The sequence below is a fragment of the Ictidomys tridecemlineatus genome, chromosome 2, assembly GCF_052094955.1.
Source record: "Ictidomys tridecemlineatus isolate mIctTri1 chromosome 2, mIctTri1.hap1, whole genome shotgun sequence".
Taxonomy (NCBI): Eukaryota; Metazoa; Chordata; class Mammalia; order Rodentia; family Sciuridae; genus Ictidomys; species Ictidomys tridecemlineatus.
In genome coordinates this window covers 28,366,278-28,380,155 of record NC_135478.1, presented here as the reverse complement: position 1 = coordinate 28,380,155, position 13,878 = coordinate 28,366,278, and the positions used below count along the sequence as shown (strand labels likewise).

General features: G+C 42.6%; 1 protein-coding gene across 3 annotated transcripts in view; it reads right to left on the bottom strand.

Moving 5' to 3' along the window:
• Nucleotides 1–1,541: 1,541 nt before the first annotated feature.
• The window catches only part of Glb1 (galactosidase beta 1), a 92,445-nt gene continuing 80,108 nt past the window's right edge, over nt 1,542–13,878 (bottom strand). For 2 of the 3 annotated variants that reach the window (XM_005317325.5, XM_040289914.2), the window contains exon 16: nt 1,542–2,114. In XM_005317325.5, the coding sequence (XP_005317382.2) occupies nt 1,848–2,114 (267 nt within the window). In that variant the 3' untranslated portion in view covers nt 1,542–1,847. Of the gene's footprint in view, nt 2,115–13,020; nt 13,202–13,878 lie in introns of those variants that run through there. The other variant, XM_078038222.1, reaches the window with a different exon arrangement.

The window sequence follows — 13,878 nt, the reverse complement described above, 5'->3', positions numbered from 1 at the left end:
TCCTGCAGCTGGCTTACCCAGAGTTTTAAAATCCTCTGTTGAATCCCAGGTAGTTCTTATTTGTGCCTACGAGAGAGGGAAAACACACTGCCAATGAAAATGTTGTAGACCAGCACAAAACATCCTTCCCTTCTTCCTCCTTTACAAAAACCATGTTCTCTGTAAAGAACTTCGAACAAGCCAGGAGCAGTGGCGCACATCTTTAATCTCAGTGGCTCGGGAGGCTGAGGCAGGAGGATTGTGAATTTAAAGCCAGCCTCAGCAATTTGAAGAGGCCCTAAGCAACTCAGCGAGACCCTGTCTCTAAATAAAATATAAAAAAGGGCTGGGGATGTGTCTCAGTGGTTAAGTGCCCCCGAGTTCAATCTCTGGTATCAAAAACAAAAACAAAACAACAACAAGAAAAAAGCAAATATAGATGAGAAAAAGTGAACCACTCCCAAATGCCTATGGTCCTGAGATAATCATATCAACATTTCATTGATGTGATGCCAAACCTTTCCAATGCAGAATAGGTGGGGATTACACAGGCAACATGTGCTTAGACTAGACAGATTCCAACTCCGTCTCTGCCACTTACAACAATATGATCTGGGAAATCAGGAAGATGATGGTACATTCCTCAGCAATCTTCTGAAAGTGAATTAAACATATGCTCTGCTCAGAAGCATGCACGGAAGAAAACATGAGAGCTACTGCCCATGTCCAGACAGGCATACAATACAACAGTGTCCCCCACATGTATAGGCCTGTCCACGGCACGTACACAAGACGGTGGTAAGCAGAATGAGATCACTTGATACAATATGAAAGATATTTTTATATAAATAAAAAAAGTGATGCAGATCTACATTTAAGTACCAGGGATTAAACTCAGGGACACTCAACTACTGAGCCACATCCCCAGCTCTATTTAGTATTTTATTTAGAGATAGGGTCTGAGTTGCTTAGTGCCTCACTAAATTGCTGAGACTGGCTTTGAACTCACGATCCTCCTGCCTCCATCTCCCGAGCTGCTTAGATTACAGGTGTGAGCCACCGTGCCTGGCTACATCACCATTTTCACAGCTAAATACTGTCTACTGTACAGAAGGACCATACCGCGTACACCAGGCAACCATTGATTGCTTAGGTTGTTTGCATAACTGTTTGGAGCTGTACTTACAGGTTGCCTAGTAGATATCACAGAAATTCACAAGCAAGTCAAATAAGGATCAGAAAAGCAACCGTCCATTAAATCAAACCAAGACTCTCTTCTGTTCCTTTGATCCTCAAGCTAGTGAAGTGGCTTCTTCAGCCCACTCAAGTCTAGTTGTGATTTAAGTCAGACCACATAGCTTAATACCTGCCCAACATTAAAAACAGGACCCTGAGTTCAAAGCCAGCCTCAGCAACTTAGCAAGGCCCTAAGCAACTCAGTGACACCCTGTCTCTAATAAAATACAAAAAGAGTCTGAGGATGTGGCTCAATGGTTAAGTTCCCCTGGGTTCAATTCCCAGTACCAGAAACCAAACAAACAAAAAAACCCAGGCTCATCATATTGCATTATAAATTTATTTAGCAAAAAGACAACATGATTCTTAATTAAAATTAAAGTCAAAATCAGGAATACTTCCAATGTTTCCACTCCGACTCTGCAGATCTGTCTGGGTATCACTGCTGTCACCTCCCTCACACATCCAAGGTGGCCCCTGAGGGTGGGGCATGGACATGGCGTGGCTGCAAAGAGACCTCAGGTGAAAACACATCCCCTAAATTCATTTTCTAAACCAACTCTCCTGAGAATATCAGCATAACAAGGTCCGAGGTCTGTGCAGGGGACCAGAATCCCAAAGGGTCACCATCATCATTCATAGTCTTGCCACGAGTCTTTAGTAGGCAGTTCTAAGAAATAATTGTTGGCCACAGGTCTGTTGATAACAGGCGTGTCCACCAGCTCCACGGTGCACAGTCCCGGGCCACAGCTGCTGCAGGGCGCTCGCTCTAGTTCCAGCACCGTGATGTTGTTTGGGGCCGAGGTTGTTAGGATGTGCCGTGGCACGAACAAGGTCATCTGGGGGCCCTGTGCCGGCCAATAGCGGCCAAGGTTAAAGCCGTTAATCCACACCTGCCCCTGGAAGGAGAGAGAGAGACAGAGACACACAAAACCATCAACCCAGGATGTACGGGCTGCCCTGAGGAGCATGGGAGCCTGATGGACAGAATCCAGCAGCAATGGGGCAAGAAGTGCCCCAAGGGAGGTAGGCTGAGAACCAGGTCCAGGCTAGCCTTGGTTCTAGCATCTGCTGGGATAACTGGGACAGGGGAAGGAATAACAAAGCCTCGCCCCAGACACCTACTCCTTCAGGAGAACAGAGGCTTGGTCTGCCTGACAAACGCTGCAGCAGTGACAAACGCCAGTCCTGGAGCCCAGTGAGGCAGTCACAGGTGTCTGACTGCTGTCCTGGCCCAGGGTCCTGCGTTTACGGCTCTGCACACCGCCGCTCCCCGACTTTCCTCTGCACAGAAAAGATCCACTGAGCTGCTTCCTCCTAGAGATGCGCTTTCCTTCTCTGTTCTCTACTCCTGGAGGCGGGTCTCGGCCACATGATCTGCTGTACATTCAGTGCACACACCTGGGGCAAGGGACTCCAGGGCCTGCAGCCTTCAGACAGGCAGGTCTCAGGAGCCATCCCCCAACCAGCTCCTCAAGATGGATATGAGGTCTGGAGGAAGGAGGTCAAAGGGGCCCATTCAGTTGGGCATCATCATGAATGCTGGGTCCCTCTCAGAGCATGGACCTCACGTTCCTTGCAAGCAGCAGAGGCGATCCTACAAGCTGCAAAGCTAATTCATGGGAGCAGGGGAACTGCTTCCTGTAACAACACTGAAAGAGGAGGAAAAACTTTTGCAGGGCAGGGACCATGGTTGGTGTATCTGTATAGCCTCCCTGTGCAGGCGAGGGTTTGCTCATAGAAGGTGGCTGAATAGATGGAATGTTCTATTACAAAGAAAGTATGTGTGTGTATTGGGGGGGGGGTTGTCACATACCTATGCAAAACAAAATCCGGGAGAGGAAGGAAGGATGATTGACAGACAGGAGGGAGGGAAAAATAAGGGGGTGGAGGGAATGGGATGAAGGAGGAAAGAAAGTGATGCCCCCATTGGCCCAAATACAGCCGGAGACACCCTGGTCCCCATCATGCTATGACACAACTGCAGTTGTTCCCCCTAGAGTCACTTTACCTTTGGAAATGTTTTAGCCTCTCAGTGTCCCCTTTATTCTAACTCCTTCTGAATTTCTTACCTGGGTTCCTATATATATTTTTTAAATTTTTTTTTAGTTGTCAATGGACCTTTATTTATTTATACATGGTGCCAAGAATCGAACCCAGTGTCTCATACTGAGCTACTACTCCAGCCTCTGGGTTCATATCTTAGTCCTGCCACTTCCTAACTGTCAGACCTGGGGCAAGTCTCAACTCCATTTTTCATACCAGTAAAATGGGGAGGATGGTGACAGAAAGAAACCGTGCACATGTGGTGGTCTGCAGAGCCTGGCTGGCTGGGGAAAGCACACCCAATTGGAGACACTCCTTACTTATCTGGAATGGAAGCCCGGGGTGCTCACAGACCACTGAAGGGGCCCAAGATTGAAAACCACCCATCTGTTGGATTAACTCATATAGAAAAAAGGATGACAGTTTCACAGTTCTCAGAACTCTTTTACTCTTGTTTTTACCACGGGATGTTACCTCCATCTATCCTAAAAGATAATATACCCCGACAGCCTTGTCGAGTTCTCATCAGTTTAAAATCTCTCAGGGTCTTGGTTTTACAGTATTAGAGAGCAGTGCCACCGTACTTTTGTGGTCAAGGGGAAGATGTCTTCAAAAATCAGATTAGCGAGAGGGCTTTGAGAGCAGAACATGAGGAATGGTGTGGACTGCAGCCTTCACGACACGTTCCCAACCAAAGCCACGTCAGCTAGGGCACGGTGGCACATGCCGGTCATCCCAGTGACTTGGGAGGCTGTGGCAGTAGGATTGCAAGTTTGAGTCCAGTTTGGGCAGCTTCTCAAGACCCCGTTCTCAAAATATAAAAGTGGAGCACACGTGTAATCCCAGTGGTTTAGGAGGTGGAGGCTGGAGGATCGCAAGTTCAAAGCCAGCCTTAGCCATTTAGCGAGCCCTAAGTAACTCAATGAGACCCAATCTAACAGAAAAACGGGCTGGGGATATGGCTTAGTGGTTCCTTGTCCTCCTGTTTGCCACTGGTTATTACTGTGCCCAGTTCACAGCAGGCTCAATCATGACTGCTAAGTGAGTGACAGGGGGTTAAAGAGTCATGTGCCTCCTTCCAGGATCTTAAAGTTATGTAAACTTAACCCCGAAATGGTGAGAAAATTCAGACGAAAAATACAGACGTTTGATTTTATTTTTCCCCTTTATTTTTTAAAATTTTTTTTTAGCTGTCAATAGACCTTTACTTATTTATTTTTTTAATATGCAGTGCCGAGAATCAACCCAGTGCCTTGCACATGCTAGGCAGGTGCTCTACCACTGAGCCACCACCTCAGCCCCTTTCCCATTTTTAATACATGTATTTGGTAAAATTAAAATTTAACCTAGGTGGGGAGGTACCCACGTGTGGTCCTAGTTCTTAAGAAAGCTTGTACATATTAAAAAGTTCAAGGACAGTTTAAGCAATTTAATGAGGCCCTGTCTCTCAATGAAAAATTAAAAGGCTAGGGATGTAGGAAAAAAAACTATCTGGCCCTAGAGTTTCTTTTATATTATTATTAGTAGTAGTGATGGTGGTATTTGTTACTAGTGATTAAATCCAGGGGCGCTTTACAACTGAGGTACATCCCCAGTTTAAAAAAAATATTTATTATTTTTTTTAAGTTGTAGATGGACACAATACCTTTATTTTATTTATTTATCTTTATGTAGTGCTGAGGATCAAACCCAGGGCCTCACATGTGCTAGGTGAGTGCTCTAGCACTGAGCCACAACCCCAGCCCCATTTTTAAAAGTTTGAGGCAAGGTCTTGCTAAGTTGCTAAGGCTGGCCACCACCTTGCCATCCTCCTGCCCTAGCCTCTCAAGTTCCAGGGATTACAGGCATGTGGGTGTTTCCTTTATAGGAAAATATTGTTTAGTTTTTTAATTCACACATTCAAGTCTTTTAATGAATAAAAGGTTATTTTGATTTTTCCGTTTTTTTTTCCTTCTGTTAGTTTTGTTAGGTGTAGGACACTTTCAATTTCATCTATCTTTTCAATTTTTTTTAGCATATTCACAGTATCCTCTTAAGTCTGGTAACATAGCTTCTTATTACCAGATTAGTCATTAGGTTTGCCATCTGCTTTTTCCTTGATCAGTCTTGCTAGATGGCTGCTGCTGCTGTTGCTTTTTATTATTTTTTTTTCTAGGAACCAACTTTTGACTTCATTGATTTTCTCTTGCATATTTTTTAAAATTTCATTAGATTCTACTGTTATTATCTTTAAGGCTGAAGCATAACATGCATGCGGAAAAATGCAGTCTGTCCTCTCATGAACAGGTAGAATACTGTTAAAATGGCCAGACTGCCAAAAGCAATCTATAGATTCAGTGCAGTCCCCATAAAAATACCAATGACATTCTTCACAGAATAAAAAGACAGTCCTAAAGTTCATTTGGAAGAATGAAAGTGCCAGAATAGCCAAAGCAAATTTAAGCCAAAAAAGCCATGCTGGAGGCATCACAATACCTGACCTCAAATGGTACTACAGAGCTATAGTAACAAAATATGCATGGTACTGACATAAAAACAGACACATAGACCAATGGTACAGAATACAAGACACAGAGACAACCCTACACAGATACAGTTATCTGATCCTTTACAAAGGGGCCAAAAACATACTGAAGAAAAAGACAGCCTTTTTGATAAATGGTGCTGGGAAAGCCATTTATCCGTATGGAAAAGAGTGAAAGTAGACCCACCTTGCAAAAAAAAATCAACTCAAAATGGATCAAAGATGTAGGAATTGGACCAGAAACTATGTAACGCCTAGAAGAAAACACAGGGTCAACTCTCCAGCATGTCGGCACAGGCGACAACTTTCTCAGTAGGACCCCTAAAGCTTGATTTTTTTCTTTTTTCAGTACAGGGGATAGATTAAACCCAAGGACACCTAAAGCTCAAGAAATAATGCCAGGAGTTAATAATAATGGGGATGGTATCAAATTAAAAAGCTTCTGCACAGCAAAAGAAATAATTAGGAATGTGAAGAGAACCTACAGAATGGGAGAAAATCTTTGTTAGCTTCTCTTCTGACAGAAGATCAATATCTAAACTATATAAAGAACTCAAAAAATTAACACCAACCCCCCCCGCCCCCCCCAAAAAACCCCAATTAATAAATGGGCAAATGAATTAAAGAGACATTTCTCAGAAGAAGAAATACAAATGACCAACAAATATATGAAAAAAAAATGTTCAATATCATTAGCAATTGGGAAATGCCAATCAAAACTACACTGAGATTTCATCTCGCACCAGTCAGAATGGCAGCCATCAAGAACAAAATAATAATAAGTGCTGACGAGGATGTGGAGAAAAAGGAACACTTTTTACGCTGTTGGTGGGATTGTAAAGTAGACAAACCACTATGGAAATCAGTATAGAGGTTCATCAAGAGGCTAGGCATGGAACCTCCAGGGACCTAGCTATGCTACTCCTTGGTATTAATTCTGAAGAATTAAAGTTGTCATACTACAGTGATACATGCAGACCCATACTTATATCAGCACAATTCACAGTAGCTAAACTACAGAACCAGCCTAGGTGTTCATCAATGAATGAATGGATGAAGAAAATGTGGTATACATCCACAATAGAATTTTACTCAGCCATAAAGAAAAATGAAGTGTCATTTGCAGGAAAATGGATGGAACTAGATTATGTTCCATCCATTTATGGAAAGTGAAATAAGCCAAACTCAAGGTCAAGGGTTGTATGTTCTCTCTCATATGTGGAAGCTAAAAAGGAAAAAGAAAGGTAGATTGGTAGGGATCGCGTGAATGTCAAAGAGAGATCAGTGGAGAACAGGGACTAGGGATGGGAGAAGTACTGGGGTGTGAAGTTGGCTGATTATTATATTATGTGTATGTACGAATATGTAACAAATCCCATCATTAAGTATATCTATAAATACCAATAAAAAATGTGAAAAGAGGAAAAAAAAAGAAATGCATGAGCTAGGGTTGTGGCTCAGTGGTAGAAAGCTTGCCTAGTACATGTGAGGCACTGGGTTTGATTCTCAGCACTGAATATAAATAAATGAACAAAATAAAGGCCTATCAATGTCTAAAAAATATTTTTTAAAAATGCAGGCTGTCATTTCACTGTTTAATGCTGAAAACAAACAAACATTCTTGTACAACCACCACTGAGATCAAGAAATAATATATATGCACCAGAAACAACCCTTTTGTCCCCTTGAAGTCACCATCTCCCACCTCTTCTCCAGCAATGTTCACTATCCCGATTTTACTTGCCATTGGTTAGTTTTGCCTACTCTTAAACTACATGTAAATGTTTGTAAATGTCTTATGTAGTTTTTAGTATCTACCTGATTACCTAGAATAGTCCCGTGCTGATTCCTGTGCTGTTGTATGATATTCAATGGTGTGAATATACCAAAAAAACTTTTTAAAAATGGTGTGAGGGATCTAACCAGGGCCTCACACATGCAAGGCAAACACTCTACCTCTGAGCTACACCCCTAGCCAAGAATATGCCAATATCTACTTATTACTTCTACTGTTAGAACTGGGCATTTGGGTTGTTTCTAGTTTGAGTATTAAAAATAGCATGACCCAAACGAACATTCTTGTATGTACCTTAGGGACACATATGCACATCTTTCTGATGGAATAGAATGTTAGGAGAATTCCTGGGTCAGAGTATATCCAAATTTAGTAATATAAAGAGTATTGATAGCCAGGCATGGTGTCACATGCCTGTAACCCTAGACTTGGAAAGCTGAGGAAGGAGGATTGTAACTTCAAGGTCAGCCTGGACAATTTTGTGAGATTCTGTCTCAAAATAAGGGTGGGGGGCTGGGATTTTGTGGCTTAGTGGTAGAGCACTTGCCTCGCACGGGCGGGACCCAGGTTCAATCCTCAGTACCACATGAAAATAAAAGGCATTGTGTTGTGTCCATCTACACCTAAAAAATAAATATTAAAATAAAAAAATAAGGGCTGGGGCTACAGCTCAGTGATAGAGCGCTTGCCTAGCACATGTGAGACACTAGGTTCGATTCTCAGCACCACAAATAAATAAGCAAAATAAAGGTTCATTGACAACTAAAAATATATTAAAATAAAAGGGGCTGGGGATGTAGCTCAGTGGTAAAGTGCCTCTGGGTTCAATCCCCATTACACCCACCCCCTGCAAAAAAAGTAGTTATAAAAAGAAATGTTAAGGGATTAAATTTTACTTTTAATTAATTTAACTATAAATGAAAATATATATCTATAGTTACAGGCTGCCATATTGACAGCAGGGCTGGAATGGTGAAAGGCTGTGATGTCATCACCAGCAGTCTCTGTACCTCTCATCCAGGAAGCCTCCTTACAGGCCTCGACTGTCTTTTCCCTCCCTCCTTCCGTGTGTCTGTCTCTCTCTCTCTCCCTCCTTTTTTCTGGTACCAGGGATTGAACCTAGAGGTGCTTAACCACCGAGCCACTCCCCAGTCCTTTTTTATATTTTTATTTAGAAACAGGGTCTCACTGAGTTGCTCAGGGCCTTCACTGTGTTGCTGAGGCTGGTTTTGAACTTGTGATCCTCCTGCCTTAGCCTCCCGAGCCACTGGGATTACAGGCGTGCGCCACTCGACTGTCTTCCTCTCTTAAGGCAAGATCCCAGGCTCCATGCGGAAGTCAAATCTGGCCACTTCCACACACCCTGCTTCCCACCTACCTCCTCACCGAGGTGCATAGCCCTGCCCTCCTCCTCCCGGCTGTGTCTCGGCTGTTCTCCCCTTGCTCACTCAGACGTCCATTCGACTTTCCCCGACTACTTCAACAAAACTCCATGCTGGCCTCACCTGTGCATCATCACTGGAACACTGTCCCCCAGACCTGAAGTCTTCTGAGATCTCAGGTCACAATTCCACTCTCGCCTTCTCAGACAGGGTCATGGTCCTCCTAGGACTGGGATTTTCCCCTCCAAGTCCCTCACTATCCCTTTAATCTCTTCTTCACCTCGATCTGACCATTAGTAGCAAGTTGCATCATTTGACTTGGTTTATCAGCCACTGAAAGCTGTAACACGGGCTCTATGTAGAGAAGGGCTTTGTACATTGTGTTAGGAGGAGATACTGTGGGCACTCAGTTACACAGGGTCGTTCAACAGAACACGTAGCCTCCCTCATTATGTAACATTTGTTAATAACTGTGCCTGGGAAAAAAGATTGATGAAGAGATGACACAAAGTTGCACTGAAAAGGAGACTTCACGCCACTCTGTTCTCAGTTTAAGAGTTTTAAAGAACACTGCTCACCAAAAGAAAAATTAAATGCCGGTATTCGTGCCTTGATTCAGAACAACAACAACAAAATAGCACTTTAAAACAATAGAACTTAAGGCAAATTCTGTTTAAAGATACAAACACTCTAATCTTTGTTTCTCTTTAAAAAGTCATGCTGAAGCTGGGCGCGGTGGCTCGTGCCTATAATCCCAGCAGCTCAGGAGGCTGAGGCAAGAGGATTGCAAATTCAAAGCCAGCCTCAGCAACGGCAAGACTCTAAGCAACTTAGTGAGACCCTATCTCTAAATAAAATACAAAATAGGGCTGAGAAAAAAAAAATAGGGCTGAGGATGTGGCTCAATGGTTGAGGGCCCCCGAGTTCAATCCCCAGTACCCCTACCCCCACAAAAAAAAAAGTCATGCTGAAATTATTGTTAATATAGGTGACTCAAAAAGATACCTTCTTTATAATAAGAGGATCCTATCAGGGGCTAAGCATTTATGCATGAATATCAGTGGCTTCTGGAATGTCCCAAGACAGGTCCGTCTACAGTGTTCCATGACAAAGTCTGACTTTACTGACCATGTCTTGACCCCGGCAGACTCCCTGCCCTTAGCCATTAACATCACAGTGATAATAATAGTTTCAATAAATTTGAGGTTACTGGAAATACCTGACCTATTTCTTTGTTGATCAGACTGATATGTGTGCCTGTCTGCCTTTCTGTCTTAAGTTATCTGGATAAATACTATCTTCTCAGAAGAGTTTAAAGCAAAATACTGTCTTCAGTTGTTATTTAAATTTTTTTTTTCCATTTTTTGTCAGGGGGAGTTCCTTTAAAAATGACCATGAACACAGGCTGAGTGCCGACTTGATCACGTTCTCAAAGACACGTAGACAACTTGAAATGGAAAAGACAGTTTCAGTTCCCAAGGTTAAAGTCTCACCACACACAACTCGTGAATCACTGAGCTACTAACTTGGGAAAAAGAGAATTAAAAAAATTTTTTTTTTTTTTTTTAAAGAGAGAGTGAGAGAGAGGGACAGAGAGAGAGAGAGAGAATTTTAACATTTATTTATTTTTTCTTAGTTCTCGGCGGACACAACATCTTTGTTGGTATGTGGTGCTGAGGATCGAACCCGGGCCGCACGCATGCTAGGCAAGCGCGCTACCGCTTGAGCCACCTCCCCAGCCCATTAAAAAAATTTTTAAAAAGATAAAATAGTGAGGACGGTTGCTCAGAGATGTTAAATAGATCTCCCTGAATACACAAAAGATAATTAATATCCTCCTTCCTTCAGAGTCCCAATGGCACAGTTACATTTCTCTGCTTCCTCTTTAGAGAATAAAGTTAATTTTTAACTTTATGTTTTCTTCTGTATTTTAGGATAAATCTTGTGTTAGTCAGCTTTCCAATACTATTAGAAATACCTGGGACAATCAACTTATAAAGAGAAAAGGTTTAGAGTGACTTACAGTTTTGAAGGTTTCAGTCCATGGTTATTTGGCCCTGTTGCTTTTGGGACTGTGTCGAAGCAAGAATTATGGCAGGGAACACCGGGTGGGGCAAAAGCACTCACCTTAAAGGTCGGGCAGTGAAAGGGGGAGAGAAGACACAGGGTCCCAGGATCCCCTGGGATCTCATGCTCCCCATAACCTAGATACAGCCCGCTATGGCCCCATTTCTTAAAGTTTTCACCACCTCCCAATAGCACCACTCTGAAAACCAAGCCTAAAATTTAACACATGGCTCTTTAGGTGGATGCTTAAGATCCAAATAGAGCAGAAGCAAACAGAACTGAAGGCATCAAAAGCATAAATTATTACCATAAAAGAGGAATCACTTTTCTTCATCACATCCAAAATGAAAAAGTCCTTTCCTTCTGGACACCCAAGAGTTCCAGCTTGACTGTTTTCATATAGTTCTTCACCGAACGAGTCACGAAATCACCTCACATACTAATAGCTGAGAAGCAAAACTATCTCCAGGCTGCCACACAAAGCTTGTGATAAAGTTCATGAACTAAAAATTGCAGGAAAGTCTCCTTCACGTACAGCCTATTTATTCCTCTTTCTACATAATGCTAACGAGTTTTGTACCTGAATTAGTATATATTTGTAGCAACAAATCTGATTGTCTAGTATCCAAGGGCATAAGTTATATAGAGTAAGCAGATCTTGTAGGAGGTGTGCATACTTGCAAATTAGGCAAAAAAAAATTTTTTTTTAAACTTAGCATATCAAATTTAGAAGTAAAGGAGGGTCAAACAGTGCTAAAATCTTGTGGCATGTTGGAAAAAAAAAAGGGCATAATTCTTTGAAGTTCCCTTTATCAAGAGCTAGAATCTGTTTCTCTATTCCTTGGATCTGGCTGAACTAGTGACTCGTTTTTGCCAAAGAATGAGGGGGAGGTGTCATGTGAATTCTGACTTGGGCCACAAGCAGCCTTTCATCACTTGAGGTACTGGGGTTTGAACTCAGGAGTACTCTATCACCAAGCTATACCCTCAGCCCTTTTTCATTTTAAGAGACAGGGTCTCCCTACATTGCCCAGGCTGGCCTCAAGCTTGTGATCCTCCTGCCTCAGCCTCCAGCTTCCCTAGGATGACAGATATGCACCAACCCCCCAGCCTTACATATATGTATGCATTCTTTCTTTGACTCCTGCTCAGGGACCAGGTGAACAAGCCTAGGCTAACTTGCAGGATGATGAGAGAGACATGGTCTTTTCATTGCTCAGCTGATAGTCAGCTAATATCCAGGTAGTCGTGCCTAGCTGAGGCCAGCAGAAAAACACCCAGTTTGCCAATATTCAAAATTGTGGGCTAAATCATTGTTTTAAACTACTAAATTTTGGGAGGCTTGCTATGCAGCAAAAGATAACGTATATACATCTCCATAGTCTCAAAATGCCTTCCCAGGATAGTTTACAGGAGCCAGGCATGGTGGTGATGCCTGTAATCCCATCGGCTCAGGAGGCTGAGGCAGGAGATTCTAAGTTCAAAGCCAGCCTCAGCAACTTAGCGAGATCCTATCTCAAAAATAGGAAATTGAAACAAAACAAAAACACTAGAGTCGTCCTGTATTTGCGGGTTCCTCTTTCCCTTGTCAATCACCCAAGCCTGCCAGGGCCCCCTCAGCCACATCTGTGCCTCTTCCAGGGATTGTTGAGCAGGACTGAGAGGATGCCTGCGAGCACTCCACAGTAACTGGCATGTGCTAGGGTCTCTCATGTAGCTGCTAGGATTAGCGTTTCCCACAGCTGCACCTCTCCATCTCCAAGGCTACTTTCAAGTCCCAGCTTCTCTCTTCCTCCAGGGGCCACTTCTGAGCAATAGAGCACCTGTTGTTTACCTAGGATCCCATGACTAAATAGGAACTGTGGCTTGCTGCCACTGCCCAGCATAGAAAGAACATGTCCCTTTGTATAGTGACAGCCAGGGAAAAGATCAAAACTCACAGTCATGTCTATTGTATGCAAATCAATTTTCACCATCATAAAGTCAAAAAATCATAAGCCAAGGACTCTCTGTATTTATTTTTAGAAAGGTAAGAAGATTTCAAAAGCAAGATTCGAGAACAGGGGCTGGGGATGTGGCTCAAGCAGTAGCGCGCTCGCCTAGCATGCGTGCGGCCCAGGTTCGAGCCTCAGCAGCACCACATACCAACAAAGATGTTGTGTCCGCCAAGAACTAAGAAAAAAATAAATAAATGTTAAAATTCTCTCTCTCTCTCTCTCTCTCTCTCTCTCTCTCTGTCCCCCTGTCTATCACTCTCTCTTTAAAAAAAAAAAAGATTCGAGAATAGTTAAAAGAAGGGATTTTTTTCATCCCTTTAATATAATTTTTTAAAAAATTATATTGACATAAATGTTTATATTAATTAATTTAATATAAATTTTAAAAAATTTATACTAATATAAATGTTTATATTAATTAATTAATCCCTTTAATATAAATGTTTAAAAATTTGTGCTGTGTGTATGTTTACTCATTGATTGTGAAATAATTTGCCTTTTAAAAAGAAAATTGTGGGCTGGGGTGTATGTAGCTCAGTGGTAGAGTACATGTGTAACATGAATGAAATCTTGGCATCCCTTTGATCCCTGGCATCACTAAAGAAGAAAAAAAAAGTAGCCGGGCTCAGTGGTGCACGCCTGTAATCCCAACGGCTCTGGAGGCTGAGACAGGAGGATCGTGTGTTCAAAGCCAGCTTCGGGAAAAAGCAAGGTGCTAAGCAACTCAGTGAGACCCTGTCTCTAAATAAAATGCAAAATGGGGCTGGGGATATGGCTCAGTAGTCAAGTGCCCCTGAGTTCAATCCCTGGTACCCCCCCGCCCCCCGCAAAAAAAAAAATAAAGAAAACTGC